This window comes from Anser anser (assembly GCF_964211835.1).
Source record: "Anser anser genome assembly, chromosome: 6".
Taxonomy (NCBI): Eukaryota; Metazoa; Chordata; class Aves; order Anseriformes; family Anatidae; genus Anser; species Anser anser.
The window spans coordinates 10408292-10426951 of NC_139726.1; the positions used below are offsets into that span (position 1 = coordinate 10408292).

An 18660-nucleotide genomic window follows, 5' to 3' on the forward strand; every position below is an offset into this window, starting at 1 on the left:
ACGGACAATCCCAAGCTAGTCAGATGGAGAGGCCCCAGGGAACACCAAGAAAGAGGCACGAGGACCCCCTCTCCCAGCAGGATGAATGCTGGCAGCACCACAGCAGCTGGGGTCGTGCCTCCCCCAGAGCTCTCCTGGCCAAAGGGAGGAAGGTCTCGGTGCCTCTGCGGGACCACACACCTCCACTGGCAGCTCTGCTGTTAGCTGTAGGCCTCTGCATCCCTTCAAAGGACCAGGAGGGGATCTGTGTCCCTCTGTCACCCAAGCCTGCTGCTCCATGCCACCCCGAGAGCCTGTGAAAGCTGGGGTGGAAGGAAGGCTCCCCCAGACGGGTTTTGTGCACAGATGCAGCCCAGGGGTGCCCTTGCAGCCACCCCAGCAGTGCCCGCAGCGTACCCAACACGCAGTGACGCCAAGGCCAGCCCAGCTCCTCTCACCACAGCCTTCCTCCTCTCCCCTACTCACTCAGGCTTCCCCGGGAGCGCAGCCTGGGGCCGGTTCTCCTCTTTCTCCAGCCTGATGGCGGACATCTGAGCTGCCACCTGGGAGACGGCGGCGGGGTGCTGAGGCTCCACCGCCCGCTCCCTGCCACACAGCGGCGTGCTCAGGAGCCGGCAGCCGGTGCCGCGCTCGGGAGAGGCAGCGCGGGAGGCCAGGAGGTGAAGGCTGACCCGTTTAGTGCACACAACGGCACCCTCGGTGCCTGTAAGGCTCGAGGCACCGGCAAGGCGGCGGCTGCCCATCTCCAGGCTCAGGGGAGCGACGGTTTCCTTCAGGGTGAGCTGCGCTATGATGTGATGCCCCCACCTGTTCCCGTTGGACACCCCACCCGCATTCGTCCTGCCAGGGCTTCTAACTTCGCCTCCAAAGCTGCCGGGGGTGGCGGTCTGTCCGGCCAGCTGCTGCGCAGCCTTTCTGGGGCTGAGCTCCGGCTCCTTCTCGCTGAAGCTGCGCGCTCTCCTCTCGGCGTCCCCCAGCGGCCAGGAGCAGCGCTCCTTCCTGAGGGTCACGCTGCTGGGCACGAGGGCCAGGGAGGGGACGCAGCTTTGCTCCTGGGCGCTGCTTTGCGCCACAGGGGTGCTGGGGGAGCAGTCCCACGAGACAGCGGGGAAGCTGGGAGCGTTCTTCAGCTTCTTGATCTCTGGTGACCGCAGCGAAGGCACTTGAGCGCTGCTTGGCCGTAGGAAGGGGTTGTCGTTGAGCACCGGTCTGTAGGAGCTGGCAGCCTGCCTAGCCGAGCTGAGGGCAGAGCCCTTGACCCCAGACCCCTTGTGCTCCTCGGGCAGCGCAGGCAGCGGGCAGGGCTCCATCAGCACGGAAGACATCGCCCTTCCCGCGGCAGGGCCGGTATCCTGGGGGCTTTGGAAAGGAAACCTGTAGGTTTGCAAGCCTGACTCGGCTCTCGGGCAGGAGCGCCGACAGAGCAGCGCGCTCCCACGCAGCTCCGGGCAGGGCTGGGCCGGGGGCAGGCTCGGGTGGGCGCGTTCAGCGGGGTGCGCGGGGCACGGCGACGGCGGGTACGGGGAGCCGGACTGCTGCAAAGGGATCCCCGAGGGCGGCGGGCTGCGCTCCTGCGAAGCGCTCGCGTGCTGCCCCTCCAAAGCCCAGACGGGTTTCGCCTGCTGAGGAGTGCTGCGCCAGGCTTGGCGCGGCCGCGCTCGCTCTGCCGGGGGGGTGTCCGCCGGGGGGCCGAAGGTCTTCTGTTTGGGGCCCAGGTCACAGCGGTCCGGTCCTGCAGAGGCCATGTACAGCCATAGCACGCGGGGCGAGAGCGAGACGGTCATCTACGGCAGCATTTTTGCTGGCCTGAAAAGAGAAGACAGCACAAGAGGCACGGTGAGCCCAGCAGCCGGCCCCAGGAGGAGCAGGGGCCGCGTCAGAGAAAGAGCTGGCATCTCACACAAAACCAAAGGACGGAGAACCACTTACAAAAGGCCCTGGGAAAAGTCCTGTGCACACAAAAGCTTTGACTTTGCAAACACAAAGGCTTCCCTGGCTGCCACGGTGAGCCTGGCCGCAAGGCGAGACAGCTCACCGCCTGCCTCAGGGCTGGCGCGACAGCCAGGGCCCATCCGCCTGGCCCTGCGCCTCCAAATCCCACTGTGCCACCTCTCCGGCCTCCACAGAAAGCCCCTAAATGTTTCTTTTTTTTTTCTTTTTTCCCCTTCTCGTTCCCTTAAAGCTTCAGCTCTTGAGGTTACACAATCGGGTGAGACTCTCAGCCCTTGCTTTTCGAAGGAACAAGCTTCTCGCTTCTGTAACGCTACAGAACAGCTCAGCAAGAGCCAAGGGCATCCTGAGAAGCTCAGGAACAAGGAGGCAGCAAAAGGCACGGGGCTGTTCTAACGTCAGCCCTTCGGTGCGTAGCACAGACTGGCGGCACCGCACACGTGCGTCCCTCTTAATCTCAGCCCTACTGAAGTCTCTTCGAGCAGCAGCTGCCGCACGTCGGTGTCCTACATCCTGCTGAAAGCGTTTCCACCACACCTGTACGATCCTTTTGCCTGAGGAGAGGGGGAAGAGAAAAGCTGGGCGCCAGGTATGCGGCTTGCTTTAGCACGTGCCTGGAGGGCACGCCGAGATAAGAAATTGTATCCTGAGCAGGCTGAGTTACTGCCTTTCTCTGCAGCCAGCCTTTCAGCTCGCACAAGCCTGCAGGTTTAAAGAAAAAAAAAAAAAAACGTATAAAAAGGGTAAGCAGAGCATTAACCACCCCCCTTAATTTCCTTGCGATACGCACGCCTCCTTTGTCACCTGAAAATCAAGTGTGGGCTGCGGCAGCTGACGTGTAGCTGCCAGACCCTTGCTCTGGAGCACCCTGAAAGCAGCTCGGGCCCGCCGCGGGGCTCGGTCAGAGCAAGCCGCAGCCCTCGCAGACCCGCTCGCGCTGTGAGTCAGGCCCCTGAGCCCCAGCACAAGCTCCTGCGGGGCCAGCGACGCCCCGGCCAGGTGCTGCGCAAGGTGGGAACGCCCCATGCAGGCGCCTAGGGGACCCAAACGTCCTCACGGGGAGCTGCCGCCCTGCCAGGAGGTGCGGGAGGGCTCAGCTCCGCATGCGGGGCTGCCGGCGAGCTCCTCGCCAACGCGCGGCCCCCCCGGTGCTCCCGCAGGGCATCCCCGGTGCCAGGCGTGGGGTAGCCTCACCTCTCCGCCGCTGGCCCCGGAGTCGGGACGGCCACGCGCCCTGCAAAATTGAGTCGTATCCCGTCACCCGACAGCCGCCCGGGCGAGAACCCCGGCCGTGTTGTGACATTCGCAGCGATTAGCGCAAAGCGTGGAGGCTGCGGCTCAGATGCCGCCACCTGCCCGGCTCGAGTTTCCCCGGGTAAACAAGCGCTCGGCGCCCACACGAACCCGCTCCGCCGTGCCCGGACCGCAAGTGCACTCGAACCGCGAAGAGATCCTGGCACACCGGCAAAAACAGGCGTGAAAAGCTAAAAATAAAACGTGTGGAGGTTGAGGGAGGCGTCCTGGGGTCCCTGCCTACGGGGGACTCTCACCGCGGGGTCGCCACCCGCGCTGGCAGCTCGGCCGTGCGTGACCTTGCACAACCACCCGTGCCTCATCTCCAGCAGGCTTTACAGCTACGCCTGCCTTATCCCGCTATAAAAATACGAGCGCTTTGTCCTAATAGAGCTGTTACAAGGGGGCTTGGCTCGCGCAGCCGGCGGCAGGATGCGTTACGCCAGGCACAGCCCTGCCCCGCAACAGCAGAGGGGACACGTGCCCAGCGTCCCCCTCTCCAGAGGGGTTTTTGCCGCAGAGCTGCACAAGGAGCTGAGCCGGATGGGCGCAGCAGAAGCAGCAGCTGCAGAGAAGGGAGATGCACCAACCGTACGGGGCAGCAAACCAGCGCATCCCGGGATAAAACCCCTCCGACGGGGCACCGAGCCCCTCCCAAGCATCCCTCCTTTCTGGGACGCCTTCCGAATTCGCTTCCTTGCTCCGAGGCGCGCAGTTAAGCCTGGCGAGCTCCCAGCTCCGTTACCCACTTGGTGGCAAAACCCCGGGGGAGGCAGCGCGAGGAGGAGCTGCCAAGCCCCGAGCTGCCTGCGGCACGGCTCCGCGCCCTGCCAGCCGGGGACAGGAGGCAGCACGGCGCGAGGTGCCCTTCACCTCCCGCGCCCCTGCCTCCGAACGATGCCTCTCACCACCCGCCTGCGTCCCCAGGGACTGCGTGACAAGCCGGGGCTGGCCGAAAGGACGCCTCGAAGCACCTGCTGAGCACCCAGGAGAAGCAGCGGAGAGGCGGGCACCCTCACGTGCCGGGTAGATCCCCGTGGGACGCAGGTCAGCGAGGTTTCTCCTCGTGTTTAGCTCACCCGCGCCTCCGTCAGGGGCCCGGCCGGGAGGAAGGTCACGGCTCGGCGCAGGCACTGCTCCTGCCAACCCAGCCCTAGGGCAACAGCCCTCAGACGACGCTCAGAGATTTTATTGTAGAAACACGAGCTGGGAAAAGCCCGGCTCCAGCTCCCAGGGCGAATTGGCAGGGCTGGAAGTCAAACCCAAACGTCATTACTAGTAATTAACGGATTCTGGCTCGGGCTGACTGACACACACTAAATACGGAGGCCGAGGCTGTCGCTGCTGGCCGGCGCCCGGCCGCGCCTGCTCGCAAGTATTTAGCGAGCACCTTCCATTATTGCGCAGCCTGCCCGCAGGCTCCGGGACGTCAGCCGGAGCGTTGCCACTGCCCTGACCAACGTCACCCTGCAGGGCTCGCCGCTGCACCGAGCGCGGGGGGCAGGAGGGAGCTTCTCCCGGCCCGACCCCGCCGCTGCACAACCCGAAACGACGGGACCGCGAGAGCCCGGGCGCGCGAACCGAGCCCCCGTCACGTGAGTCTAAGCGGGGAGGTTATTTTAAAACCCGGCTGCGGTGACACGCTTAAAATAATGAGAGCTTGCAAATGTATGAGCTGCGAGCTGACCTGATAATGCGCTGTCAGCCTCGCGCATCCACAAGTCGCGGGAGGGGAAAGGAAAAAAAAAAAAGTCAGACAACTGTGATTTGCTATCATTTTCTACGCCATTGCAGCGCAGCGTTTCAGCCTGATCTTTGCAATTAGAAAAGGTGAGACCTGTTCCTAAAGAAGATCTGAGTTCACGCCACGTCCCTCCCTTGAAGCTCTGGGGCTTCTGATTAATGCTTTAACAAGAGAGTTCACATCAACGCCACACAAACGGGCTTTAAAACCAACAGTTTCTAAAGAAGGACCTACTCCACCTTCAAAAAATCGAAAAGCTTTCAACAAAGCCAAACGCATTAATCCAAAACCAATTTACTGAGCGTGCCTAAGCCGCTCGCACGCCCAGTAACGAGACGCAAACTCCTACAGCATGAAAACCACCCTACAGCATGGAAACCACCCTCAGCTCCAGGAGACGGGCAGCCTCGGTCGCAGCGCGGGTCACACAGCAACACCCGAGACAAAGCAGCACGAGGCCAGCCGCCAGCTCCAGCGGAGGAGCAGAGGACCCACGAAGACTGGGCGGCGGGGACGAGGCGGCACGACGACAGCTCGGTCCCCACAGGGACGCCCACGGGACGGGGGCCAACGAGTGTCCCGAAGAAACACGTTCTGGGCGCAAAACCAGAGGCACGGGGCGATGACGAGCAGCCTCTCCCCTAGTCTGCGCGGACTGTGAAGCGTCAAGTTTGTGTTTGGCCACTCGGGTGAAAAAAAAAAGAAAGACCAGTGAGAAACCACGAGGGTGCATCAGCAAATTCCCCCTGCACCCGGGGATTCCTCCGTGCCTGGCGTTTATGCCGGGGCCGGGGCTGTGGATTCGAACTCGACGCCGGACAGAAAAGCAGCGAGAAGCGCATCGCTTCCCAAAGCCGTCCTTTAATTACACATGGGCAGCTGGGACCCGGCCACGGCCCCGCCGCGGGACGCGAGCGAGCGACTGCTCCCCGCGGCTGAGCGACGAAGGCTCTCAGGTGCTGGAGTCCCGGGGGACCCCGCGCGTTTCTCACCGCCCTCAGGACGCCGGCGCGCGGTGCCAGCTGCGGTCAGGGGCCCCAGCGTGATGAGGCAGAAAAGCCGCGGCTTCGTCCCGGAGGGACAGCCGAAATAAAAGGGCTGACCTGAGCCGGCGCCTGCCTCGGGCTGACTGCCCTGAATCGCGCTTTCTCGTCCTCTCAACTACACCACGCCACCTGCTTGAGTAGGGAAATGACTCTGGGTTAAAAATAAGCAGTGAAAGCATGGGGCGCCTTACAGCTCTGGCTGTTTCAAAGAAGACCACCAAAGCACCTTGCTGCAGATCCCCGCAGAGCAAGGCACAGGGAGAGCATTCGTCATCCAGCTTCGCATTTGGGGAGTTACGCAGCCAGACCTGGGGATTTCGGCCAACAGAGCAGGAACTGGCGGGCGGTCAGCACAGATCGGTCTGGTTGTAGACAGCCTGTCCACGCTCTCAGTCTCGGGCACAGAAACAAAATGAAGGTGGAAAACTCGCGGTGAGCGGTGTAGGTATAAAACATCAACGCAGAACAAGGAAACAAGAACTGCGCAATTAGTTTAAAACACTCCAATTCTTTATCCAACCTCTTTTCTCAATACTTTTTCTCCGAAACATACCTGGAACTGGAAAAAAAAAGCTTCCAGGTCAACCCTTCGGTACACAACGAAGGACATTCCTGGTCAAAAAGCCACCTTCCGAGACGCGCACGCGTTGCGGCAAACTCGCCCCACCTCTGAGCGGTCTCAGGAGCGGAGCAGCCCGTGTCGGAAGCGCGGGGAGCAGCCGAGGTTCGAGTTGGGAAGAAGCCGCCAACTAATCCCGGACTTGCCGCACCGGAGGAGCCCAGGCAACGTCAGGCACGGCGCCCGGCCAGGTTGGCGTGGCAGCCAAAGCCCCGGAGCGGCACGGCGGTGCCGGGGACGCGACGTCTCCGGGCGGGCGCTCCCCACGGGCAGCACCCCGGGGTGCGTTACGTGTCCCCGCAGCGTTTGGCTCCCCCCGCCGCGCTGGGAAGGGCCCCGGGCACCCCCGGGGAGCGGCTGGGGCAGCCTCACCGTGCGCCACACTCACCTACGGCGAAACTCCCGGGGCTACCGCAGGGGAGCGACCTGCGAGCCGCGGCTGCTAAAAAAAAAAATAAATCAAGGCAAACCCCCTCCCATAAAGCCGCACCGGGGCCGTTCACCGCTACTTCTGCCCCCGAAGCGCCCGGGCCGGCCCCCCGGGAGCCAGCCCCGCCGTCCCCGTGCCGCACGGGCAGGGCCCCCGCGGGAGGAGGGGAGCGGCCCGGCTCTGCCCCAGCCCGCCCCGGGGCCGCTTTCCCCGGGGCACCGGCCCCACCGAGCCCCCGGCGCCCGGCCCCGCTGCTCCCCAGGCCCAGCGGGCCGCAGGGCGGCCGGGCCCCGCCGGTAAGGCCCGGGGGCCGCAGGGGGAGGCCCGGCGGGCGCCCCCAGCCCCGGACCGGGGGAGGAGGCCGGGATGGGGCCGCTCCCGGTGGAACCGGAGCCCGGTTGCTACGGTGGGGGGGCTGCAGCGGGTCCTCCCCCCCCGGGGGTCTCGCCCTCCCCCCCCCCCGGTACTCACCCCCCCGGGCCGGGCCGCGCCGCCGCCCAACCGCCCGCCGTTACCATGGCGACCCGGGGCGGTACCGCGCCGCCACGTGACTGCGCCTCCCGGTAGGCCCGGGCGGGAGGCAAAGCCGGCGGACTACAACTCCCGGCATGCCCCGCGCGGCCGCTCCGCCCCCGCCCCCTTCCCCGCCTCTCCGCAGCGCCCCCTGGCGGCGGGGAGGGCCGGACGGGGGCAGCAGGGCCCTGCGGTGGGAGAGGTGTTTGGGGGGGGCGGGGGGGTGTTACAGGTGCTTTTTTCCCTAAAATAAAAAAAAAGCCGCACGCGGGAGGAGCCCCCCCCGGTCACACGGGGTGCGGAGAGCCCTGGGTGCGAGGCCGCCACGCAGCGCCACGCTGGCACCGTCCTATCGAGGACAATGGTCCCGCGGCGGGCGGCACACCGCCAGCCGTGGCACCGTGGCACGGCGCGTCCCCACCCAGCCCCGAGCGCTGCGCCCCGGTGAGGGGTCTGGGGACGGCCAGGGAGCCGGGCAGGGCCCCCTCGGGGCGGGCGAGGTTTCGCCGAGGGTCAGGGCTGGAGGAAGAAGCGTTCCCGCCGCCGTCCCGCCGCTGCCGTCGGGGTGCCGCAGGCTGCGGCCCTCCTGCCGGTGACCCCCGGGGTGCCGCCGCGTCCTCAGGTGCTGTGCAAGGGCGCGAGGAGGCGGACGAGCTCCTGGCAGTGCCGGGCAGAAGAAGGACGGGAGCCGCCAGCGGCCGCGGGCCGCGGGTCGCCGCTGGCCAGCGCGGCCAGCTTCTCGCCGGCCCCCAGAGACAGCAGCACCTGCGGGGCACAGAGGCACACGAGTCACCGGCCGGCCCGGCAGCGTCCCCCCCGTCCCCCCCTGGTGCCACCAGCGGTCCCGCGGAAGGGCAGGCGGCGGGGCGAGCAGGTACCTGCCGTACCCCCGGGTGCCGGCTGGCAGCCCGCAGCGCCACCAGGGCTCCCTCCCGCACGCCGGCCTGGGGGTCCCAGCAGGCCACCTCCAGCAGGACGCGGGGGGCCTCGCTCTCCGCCAGCAGGTCGCCCAGCTCCGCCGAGCGCCGGCACAGGTTGCCCAGGGCCGAGGCGGCGTTGCGGCGCGTCTTGGCGTGCGGGTCGCGCAGCAGCCGCGTCAGCCCGGGCACGGCCCCGCGCAGGGTGCGGGCCGGGGAGGACGGGTGGTACGCGGCGTTGCCCACCGCGAAGCTGGCCGCCCTGCGCACGTTCTCGTCGCGGTCTGCCAGGCACGCCAGCAGGCCCTCCAGCAAGCCGGGCTGGCTCTGCAGCGCCTGAGGAAAGCCGTGGCTGTGTCGGAGCAGGTTGCCCAGCAGGTTGCAGGTTTTGGCCCGTACGGGGTGCTCCCGGTGGGCAAGCAAGCGGGTGAGCGGCTGGTGGGACGTGTCCGAGCCCCCCAGGATCCTCTGGAGAAAGGGCAGGTGCTCTGGGGAGACCCGGGCCACGTGAGTCAAGAGAGACAGGAGGTCAGTTATGAGCGGGAGGCTGTCTGAGAACAGGACGGCAGCAAAGAAGGCAAGGATGCGCTCCGAGGCAGCAGCCTCCCGTACCACTTGAGCTATGACCTGCTCGTCGGACACAACGAGCTGGCACAAGAGGCTGACGGGGAGCTCAGCGTCTGAGAGCGGCAGATGGTGACAGCAGACCTGAGGAGAAAGGAGACACGGCAGCACTGAGCGCCTCGTCCTCGCACGTGGGCCAGAGAGCAGCTGAGGTCTGCCCACGGGTCGGCGCGGAGCTCGGCGGCCAGCCAGGCTGCTCTGGGGGCTGCGAGGCACCCGAGGGCTGCCCTGCGTGGGCAGGGATCGGCAGCGCCAGGAGGAGTGAGACGGTGGGGCTGCGGTGCAGGGAGGTGTCTGCAGGGCATGGAGAGAGCCGCGGGGCCAGGAGGGTACCTGCAGCAGCTGGGCGGGGAGCTGGGAGTCTCTCACTGCTGCCACGACCAAGGCTAAGGTGTCTCCGTCCACATCCAGGGCGAAAGGGAAACAGAGGAGCTGGCAGGCCTGGATCACCACGGCTGGGACGAGTTCCGTGTCCCCATCCTCTCCTGCTTGCCTGAATTTTTGAGAGAGACTGGGCTCAATACAGAGGCAACGAGAGAAAAAAAAAAATCGGAGGCACAGAGCATTCCCAGGCACTGAGGAGAGGCTCTGCTGGGGAACTGTGCCCTGCAAGTGCCAGGTCAGGAATTTCTCAGCCCTCTTCAGCCCTCCCAACTCACGTCTGTGCCAGGCATGCCAGGAAGCCAGGGGACAGCAGCCTCCTCAGCGTCACCACGAGGACGCCGTGGGACTGGGTAAGCTGAGGCAGGCACCGGTGGGACTCGCGAGCAAAGACGACGAGGGCCAGGCTGAGGAAGAGCAGCGTGCCTGCAGGGGAAACAGTGCAACAGAGTCAACACGAAGGTTGAAAAACCTCCCCCCTTCTGTCTGCTTGTGCTGCAGACAACCCTCACTCCATGACACAGACAGCGATCCTCAAGAAAAGCCCCTGAACCCCTCAGGCCCCAGGGATCAGGTGCTGATGGGGACAGAGACACACGGGCAAGCTTGAGGGCAGAACGTGGAGCAGGGTCCCCGGCAGATGCCCCGCTCACCCCACAGCTCCTACCTTGAGGGGACAGGAGGTTCCAGTCTGGCTCTGCCGCGGGGCGCTCTGCCCCCGGGGCGTCTCTCTCCAGCGCTGCCCCGTCGCTGCCCACGCGAAGCACCGCAGCCACACCGTGCCACACCGCGCTCCACAGCTCTGAGGCAGCGAAGCCCTGCTCCATGGCCGTATCCTCCTACGGGTGGGGGGGTGGGCGTCGAGGGGCTGCTCCCCAGGATTCTGGTCCGTGCCCCTGCCGGCCCCACGGTCCCGAGGACGGACACGGCGCCAGCAGGGGACCAGGCAAAGGGAGAAGGGCAGGCTGGTACCTGGGCGAGCAGCTTCAGCAGGAGGAAAATGAGCCCATCGTAGAGACCGGCACCCATTGGCGGGGGGAGCTGCAGCTGTAAGAGAGAGCGTGGGACGGGCTGGAGCTGGGTGCTGGCTCTGAGGGCAGCAGCACCAGACCCGCACCCTTCTGACCCCGTCTTCGCCCGTACTGGGGTAAGAGCAGGGCCCCTCTGCTCCTCTGTCCCCATCCCATACCTCAGCTGGCGCCGTCAGGGCGTTTGTCACCGCTGGTAGGACCTCTTCACCCCTAAGCACCGCGTCCACCCCGCGCTGACTGAGCTGTGTCAGGAGGAATGCTGCAGCACCCTGTGGGAGCAGGCAGGGATCGGCACCTTTGGGACCCTCCTATCCGCTCTTCACCCCTCGGCCCAGGGCGAGGACAGCCAGAGTGCACCTGCCCCACCCCGCGCCGGGTGACCAACAGCAGGACCCGAACGGGATGTGGGGCTCTGCCGGCCTCCCCACGGTGCCTCTGGCAGCACAGACTTACCACGCGGGAGACGACAGGAGACTGGGTGAGGAGATCCGCGGCCAGGGAAACCACCTCCTCGAGCCTGAAACACAGGGACCAGGGGAAAGACACTGGCAGCCGAGCCCTCCTCACGGCACTATGTTCTCAGGGCTCCACACGCCCCGGAGCAGCGGCATCCGAACACCCCCCGGGCTGGGAAGCAGCCACCTTGCGGGAGGAGAGTGAGCCGTGCATCGCAGAGCTTCCTCGGCCGTGCTGGGTCCCTACCGCGTCCCCAGCGCCCGCGCGCACTGCCCAGCTGCCCGCTGGGTGTCAGGATCTGAGGGGTCAGCAGGAAGAGAAGCCCAGCTCTGGGCAGGATAGGCTTGTTTGGGGCAGGAAACGTCTTTACCCCGCCCACGGGTGAAAGCGGGTGCTTACCTGGGAGGGGAGGCCTGGGGCTGCAGGGTGAGCAGGGCCAGCAGGTACAGGGATGCCTCACGGGCCACCCCCTGGGCGACCTCCGCCATGGGGACCTGCCAAGGGAGCGGGAGTCACAGGGGAACAGCGGGGCTAGGAGGGGAGGAGGGGATGTTCCTGGGCCCCGGGAGGAAGATGGCACCCACTCTCTCCAAAGCGAGCTCCCCCAGGCTCTTTTCTCCACGCGCCCTCCAGCCTGGTCCAAGCAGCGCCCGGAGGAACAGGTGCTGGTTGCCTGCACTCCTCCCCCAGCACGGAGGCTGCAGGCAGTCCTACCTCGCCCTTTGAGAGCTGCACGAGGGAACCCCACGCTTGCTGGCTCCTCCCCAGGTGCTGGCACAGGCTCGGGCTGGCATGGCAGGCGGCGTAGAGGATCTGCGAGGCAGAGGGGAGAGATGCACACCAAGCACCTCCACGGACAGACAGAAAAACGGACAGAGCTCTTACCTTGAGGGCGTTCAAGGAGCAGCCTGGGTGCTGAAGGCTTCCCAGCAGTCTCCCAAGCTGTCGGTTCTCTCCATCCATAAGCTTTTCAGCTACCCTTTGAGTGACCTGCAGAAACCAGCCTGATGGGCACCCCGGGCACACGAAGCATTGCACAAACCTAACAAGTTTCATACTAGCAACAGATTAACAAAAGGAGGCATCCGCTTTCATGGCGGTGCCTGCTTTCACGCAGGGGCGCTCATCTGCCACGAACCAGCATGGCTTTGGCGCACAGCCCCTGGGCTGCAATGAGCAAGGTAAGATTCCTCCTCTGCTTTCCCCCCTGGTGACTCAGAGTTCAGTGTAATGATCAAATGGAAATCTATATTCTTGTTCTCCCTCTTTGTCAAGTTCATTCTCCTTCAGATTTCCTACAGTTCATATCACAGACGTTTAAGAGTTCTTCGGGTCTCCTCTGCATTGCCTATTTATTCAGCCCGTTTCCCCAGTCAGACCCTAAGCGCGAGCCTTTTAACAGACTCAGGAGTCCTTAAACTCCTGAAGCTCGGCTCTTGGACTGCAAATCTTGGACAGCAAACCTGGATGACCCCGGCCCTGCACTTCACTGCTGAAAAAGAGATTCTCCTGCAAAAGGCTGCTGCCTCCAGGGAGACCATACGTCCGTGCCCTGCAAAGAGAGCTGGCCCGACCTGCTTCTTGGCTTCCCGACAGCTGTTCCTCGCCAGGGGGATGCTGCAGGCAGCAGCCAACGCGGCTGTATAAAGGTCTGCCACACGTTGGCTCTGGGCATGGGCTGACTTGGCCTCCATCGCTGCACCTGCACAGGGACAGAGCCTGGGTGAGGGATGCCGAGGGGCAGTTGGATGGGGCTGGAGGCCAAGAGAGGAAAAGTCAGGCTTGGGCGATGAGAAAGGTGAGACCTGGGACTGAGGGAGAGAACGGGAGAGCCCTGGGTAGCAGGGGGTTGAGCAATTTGGGCAGCCACTTGCTCCTGGAAACGGTACTGGAGTGGCAGTCAGTGCTCTGAGGGAACTAAAGGGCTGGAGGGAGAAGGGAAACCCTAGGAAGCCCCAGGAGGAGAAGGTGAGCTGCCACCAGTGCTACCTTGCAAAGCGTGCTGCTCTGAGGTGGATCCCTGGAGAAGTCTGTCCAGCAGGGGCTGATGCTCCTCTCGCAGGCTGGCGTAGAAAGGAGCAGAGGCAGAGGGGCACGCCGCATCCAGGCTCTCACAGAGCAGGGTGAAGCACTGGGGGAGGCACAGGGATTGCCACCACAGCAGATGGGGAGGGAGAGGAGGGAGACAAGCAACCGTGGAGGAAGCTAAGCGGGGGCAGCAGAGGTGGGGGAAGGACCCAAATTCAGGGACCAACGTCCCCTCCAGCCACTTCAGTCCCACTGCTGCTGCGTGGCAGCCACAGGCTGGCTGCGGGAGGGGTGCACATGGAGGCGCAGCCAGGGAAGGCGCCCCCCTCAGAGAACTCCTTTCTGAGATCCCCACAAAACAAACAAACACACAAACAAAAACAACAAAACTAACAAAAACAGTGGGGTCAGACAGCTTGCCGTGACTAGGATGCATCAGACCACTTACGTGGGAGCAGGCTCCTCAGCCTGCTCTCCCCCTAAGATGCACACCCAGCCCCAGAGCTTCTGTGAGGGGAGGAGAAGGCGGAGAGACGGAAGACAGAGGCACCCTTACCAGGAGGCTTTGCTGGCAGAGTCTCATCTCGCTGTCGGCTGGCTCAGCCAGCAGATCCAGCAGCAGGGCTAGGAAGTGCTTGGCACTCTCCTGGAAGGCCTGCAGGCTTGGAGAGGCAGCAAGGGCAAAGGAGAGCAGAGAAAGATGGTCACTGACTGTAAGGACAAGATCTGGCCATGCCCCTGCAGCCCTGGCTAACGGAGCAGGCAGTGCACAGTGGCACTGTGAGCTGGTGCCAGCAGGCAGCACAACTGGACTCATCAGCTTTGCCTTCCCCCATACTTGCCCCACTCAAGGAAAGCACTGCTCTGAGAGCACAGTGATGCTTCCTCACAGGACAGTTCCTCTGCCCTGCCTGCTGCTGGGTCCCCACAGTGACCACGAGAGACCTCGGAGAACACCGCATTGTCCTTACCTGTCCTTCTGCCCACTCTCCTCCAGGCTGCACTCACTGCTGAAATAAACTGTGGTCACCGTGATGAGGTCCGTCAGCACCGCGATACACCAGGGCTGCTGCGGGAGAACAGAAAGAAACAGCAAGCGGCAAACGTCTGCTGGCCATTCCAACACCACTGCAGAGGCACCCTTCCTAGCCAGGACCTCTCCCTTCTCATGGGGGCCAGGAAGAAGCACTGTCCCTGTAAGCCAGCCCCCGTAGGCCACAAGGACCTCCCCAGCATCCCCTAGCACAGGCACGCTGCAGGACTGAGGGAGCTTCAGTCCGTCTGGGGCCGTAGACCCACCTGCTTTGTGCGTCCACTTTCCAGGATCTGCTTGGTCAGACGCAACAGGGACAGCGGCACGTTCAGCTCCAGGCAGAACTGCTCCAGCAGCTCAGAGTCGCAGCGGGTAGCCAGGAGGTTGCCCACAACACGGAGCACAGGGCGGAGGTGGGAGGCTCCCTCTAGCATCCCTTCTAGCACCTGAGCACAGAAAGCCAAAAAGGCTCGCGATCAGCAGCAGTCACGGCCCCTCCATCACCCTCTAAGGCAGGGGAGCAGACGACAGGCTAAGTGTTTGAGGCAGCCCTGGTTCCTGAGGAAGCAGTGGGACTATTTATTGGTCAGTGGGGGCTCTCCTAGTGCTCCTGACCCAACCACAGAAAAGAAGAAGGCCTCCACGTCCCCAGCCTTAGCTGGCTGGGCCAGCCATCCCTCACCTGCTGAGCAGAGTCTGCAAGGCGGGCCCGGACGCGGTGCCGGAAGGCTGGGTCCCTCACGAGCCTCAGTGGCGTGCTCAGCTGCATGGCCGAGGGCTCTGTGGCCTCGATCAGGCGTTGCCACTCCTCATCGCTCTCCGGCTCCTGACCACGGAGGAGAGAAGGCTAGAGCCAGACCCCGCCTGCTCCAGAGTCTCTGTACCAGCCCGCAGGCAGCGGGCCCTGCTGTCCTTACTGCAGGGCACCGCCTCACCTCGCTCTCCAGGTCCACGGCCTCAATGCTGCACCTGCCGTGGGGCTCTGCCCTGCCAGCACCAGAGTGCAGAGGGACTCCTGCTCCGCGAAACTCCCGCTCGTAATCTTGAGTGATGCTGTGCTCCCTGGCAAAGGAAACGACCCGGTAAGTGAGCTTTCCCCTCTCCCTCCTCTCGCAGCCCCAGCCCTGCCTTACCATGGGTTGGGAGGAGGCTCCTCCAGCTGCCACTGTGCCACGCTGCTCTTTCCTTGCAGGACACCGGAGTTCTTCTCTTTGGAGGCAGCTGGTGGCTCCCCCTCCCCTAGGGCTGCCTTCCCAGGTGCTGCTCTGGGTTTGTGCTCAGTGTGTCCTTTGCCAGAATCCTTCGTACACGCAGTATTTGCCTTTAGCTGCCCCTGGTTGATGGCAGAAACGTTTGGTCAGGGCAGGGTTATTCGGACAGCCAGATGAGCCCCCGACACCCCCCCACACCAAGGATCCCACATCCTGCCTTGTATACGGCCAATAAACACCCCCATCCTGACTTTGTACCTTCTGTCTTTCCCACCAGGTCCCATTTCAGTGCCTTTCCTTTGCCACAACAGTGGGGCACAGTCCAGGGAACCCCACACTTTACCTTTTTCTGTGCCTCCTCAGCCATCTTCTGTCGGGCCTTCCTCAGGATCCTGGACTGGCCGCTCCTGGGGGCCAGGGAATGAGCTTGCTGCTCCTTCAGGGCCTGCAGCTCTGGAGACAGCTTGGTGGTGAAGGGGTTTGAGATCCCATGCTCTTCTGTGTCGTCAATCACTGCGAAGGTGAAGGCAGATCTTCATCAGCAGATCTCCCCTGGGACACTGGGAGGGTGAGCAGCTCCATGATCCCAGGGGAATCCCGGGGGACTCAGAGCAACCCCCGGGGCAGGAGCTAGGGGTTGGTGACTGGAAGAACTTGAGAGGAAGGAGGGAAAGACCAGAGAATTACAAGAAATTAGGGTAGGGTGGTGGTCCCAGTCTACAGGCGGTAGTCAGAGGAAAAGGACGTGTCCCAAGTTGGAAAAAAGCTCGGTACTCACCAGTAACCCGGCCAGCAATGAAGGGGTGGGAGAGCAGCTCCGGCCACGACAGGCGCTGGCGGGGGTCCTTCATCAGCAGCCCCTGCAGGAAGCTCTACAGACAGCACAGCGCCAGGGTCAGACGTGCTCAGCACCCAGCGCACATCCACTAATGGACACAGTGCCCCCGCCAGCCTCAGAGAGGGAGCCCAGGGCTCCTGGGTTCCCTGAACTGTTCTGAGAAAGAGTGGGTCTGGTGTCGAGGGTAGGCGGGCAGTGGGAAGGCACTTTCCCTTCCCAGCCCACTAAACCACTGCTCTGCTGCCTGCCTCAGTTTCCCAACTTAGCAAGGGGCAGCAGTGATAAGAGCCCCCATCCCAAGAGGCCAAGCTCTATCACGCCAGAGGGTCTCACCCCACAGACAGGGCTTTGTCCCTTTTGTCCCCTTACCTTGAAGACTGGGCTTATGGCCTTGGGCCATTTGACAGGGTCCTTGACAATGAGGCTGACGAGCTGGAAGATGCTGCTGGTGTAGAAGGGAGGGGTGCCCACGAACAGCTCGTACAGGATGCAGCCCACAGACCAGAGGTCCGCCGTGTGGTCATACGGCTTCTCCTCCACCAGCTCAGGGGACATGTACAGCGGGGTGCCCTTGATGGAGGTCAGCACCATGGTGTGGATACTCATGGCACGGGCAAACCTGCTCAGAGCAAAATACAGGTGGCTATTTCAGGCTGGAGCACGCTCTGCCACTCCCAAGGAGACTCCTATGAGCACACCAACACTCCTCTCCCCTCTGGAGTCCAAAATTCCCCATCCCTGCTAACCCCTGAGTACACACAGAATCCAAATCCCCTTCCACACACACTCTTCTCTCCTACAGCACCCAGGACACCCTTTGGCTGCCACAAGCCCACATGCCCCCCTCAGCTTGCCGCCAGCACCCACCCGAAGTCGCAGAGCTTGATGACGCCGTCTTTGCCCAGCAGGATGTTCTGGGGCTTCATGTCGCGGTGCAGGATGCGGTGGGAGTGCAGGTAGTAGAGAGCAGAGACCAGCTGGGCAGCTATGGTCTGAACCTACAGAGACACGGGAACCTCATCGTGTAACCCGTGGTGCCACCAGCCAGCGCAGCCACGGGCTCCCTTCTGCCTGGCTCCCCAAAACCCCACTTCTGCCCTTGCCCCGTTTGGGACCAGCCCCAGCTTTGGGCCAGCTTTGCTGACACAGGAGCGTGCCAACAGCTGAGGCAGCAGCCTTGTGTCGTGGCCCTTGCAGAGGGAAACCTGCTGTCGCCCACTGCGACCTGGCCCTCTTTTCATCCCTTCAGAAGCTCTGCCAGACAAAGCCTCGGAGGCGCCTCCTGCCCTCTGCCCGCTGACAGACAACTCCCATTCCCTCCGTCCTGTGGCAAAGCCAGCGTGGCCACCGCCTCGCCAGTCACCTGGTCCTCGGGCAAACTGCCGTCGTCCTCCAGGATCTGGAAGAGCTCCCCCTCTGCGTAGTCAGTCACCACCACCACCTGGGGAGAAGAGCAGCATGGAGGCATCGGGGGGCACCCGCCCAGGCACATCCCCACCGAGCCCTTGTGGCTCTCCTCGTCTTGGGCCCAGCCAGCCGGGTGCTGGCTCCCACCCAGCGGGCGTGCCAGGACCGGAGTCCCAGTCTCTGCTCAGACAATCCTCGCCTAACGTCCCTGCGTGTCCCTGGGGAGGGCGGGAGTGCCCTGAGGGCAGGGGACCCCAGTGTGACCAGCTGAGGGAGCAAAACAGGCTGGTGGCAGGACTGCAGCGTTCAACAGGAGTGGGGTAACGGCTGGGGACAGAACAAGCCAGGCTGGCTAGAAATGCTATTAGGGCCCTGGGAGGCCGCCATCAGCACCTCCCGAGACATAACCGGCAGCAGACGACAGCCCCTACCCCGTCCCCCGGTCAAGCAAAAACATTCGCCCGGAGCAGGCTCCGTCACCTCTTTGTCGGTCTCGAAGCTGTCGAGCATCTGGACGATGTTGGGGTGCCGAAGGCCTCTCATGATCTCGATCTCCCGCTGCAGGTTCTTCAGCTCCTTCTCGGAGCGCCCCACCTTGGGGATGAACTTGAGGGCCACCACCTTGGGAAGCGGGCAGAGCCGGGCTCAGCGCAGCGCCCCGCCGCGCTTAACCCGAGCTGGACCCAGGCATTTCGCAGCCGAGCACACGGGAACACGACGTGTGTGCGCGCTGCACCCCCTGAAGGGCCCCAAGGCCGTTAATGGTGCTCGGGGTGCTTGGATGTTTGACACGAAGGAACGCAACCAGGGTGCGGAGACAGGACCAGGACACGCGGCAGTGCCGGGGGCAGCCCGACCGGGGGGTACCAGCTCGGGGTGCGGCACCCCGGGCCGCAGGCAGTGCCGGGGGGAGCCATCCTCCCCCTCCACCCGGCGCCGTCACACCGCACCGGCCGCCTTGGGCCGCTCACCCGGGCGCTGTGCCGCCGCCGCCCCTTGTACACCCTCCCGAAGGAGCCTTCCCCGACCGCCTCCAGGACGCGGTACCCCTCCATGGCGGGGGGGCGGCACCGCCACCGGCACCGGCCCCGGCAGCGGGATCAGGCCCGGCGCCGTCACCCAGCAACCGGCGCTTCCCG

At 64.1% G+C, this 18660-nt stretch overlaps 2 protein-coding genes across 8 annotated transcripts in view; both read right to left on the reverse strand.

Annotated features, from left to right (window-relative positions):
* Positions 1–7791, reverse strand: part of TTLL4 (tubulin tyrosine ligase like 4) — a 24379-nt gene extending 16588 nt beyond the window's left edge. Inside the window, exons 1-3 of one of the 6 annotated variants that reach the window (XM_083842716.1) lie at positions 7554–7791; positions 7041–7094; positions 466–1806 (exon numbers count right to left, since the gene is read on the reverse strand). In XM_083842716.1, coding sequence (XP_083698842.1) covers positions 466–1784 — 1319 coding nt within the window. In that variant the 5' untranslated portion in view covers positions 1785–1806; positions 7041–7094; positions 7554–7791. Of the gene's footprint in view, positions 1–465; positions 7524–7553 lie in introns of those variants that run through there. The other 5 variants (XM_083842714.1, XM_083842715.1, XM_083842713.1 and 2 more) reach the window with 5 other exon arrangements.
* On the reverse strand, positions 7569–18635 carry STK36 (serine/threonine kinase 36). Of its 2 annotated transcripts, none has more exons than XM_083842710.1 (26): positions 18493–18635; positions 18002–18142; positions 17478–17555; positions 16982–17112; positions 16484–16733; positions 16055–16148; positions 15620–15789; positions 15199–15398; positions 15001–15127; positions 14748–14891; positions 14332–14511; positions 14004–14101; positions 13589–13694; positions 12994–13135; positions 12579–12706; positions 11890–11994; positions 11719–11817; positions 11404–11498; positions 11002–11065; positions 10707–10817; positions 10490–10564; positions 10185–10356; positions 9796–9943; positions 9470–9629; positions 8483–9220; positions 7569–8360 (listed from the first exon to the last, which is right to left on the reverse strand). In XM_083842710.1, the coding sequence occupies exons 1-26, from the start codon at positions 18574–18576 to the stop codon at positions 8214–8216; spliced, it is 3987 nt and encodes a 1328-aa protein (XP_083698836.1). In that variant the 5' UTR covers positions 18577–18635; the 3' UTR covers positions 7569–8213. The 2 variants fall into 2 exon arrangements, with proteins under 2 accessions (XP_083698836.1, XP_083698835.1); XM_083842709.1 differs by having other exon boundaries at positions 8474–9220.
* Positions 18636–18660: the final 25 nt, after the last annotated feature.

Coding starts and splice junctions, on each gene's coding strand:
- STK36 (XM_083842709.1), bottom strand. CDS start 18,576: ATGGAGGGGTACCGCGTCCTGGAGGCGGTCGGGGAAGGCTCCTTCGGG. Junction 17,556..18,001: donor GCTTCGAGACCGACAAAGAG/GTGACGGAGCCT, acceptor TCTTCTCCCCAG/GTGGTGGTGGTGACTGACTA. Junction 16,734..16,981: donor ATCAAGCTCTGCGACTTCGG/GTGGGTGCTGGC, acceptor TGCTCTGAGCAG/GTTTGCCCGTGCCATGAGTA.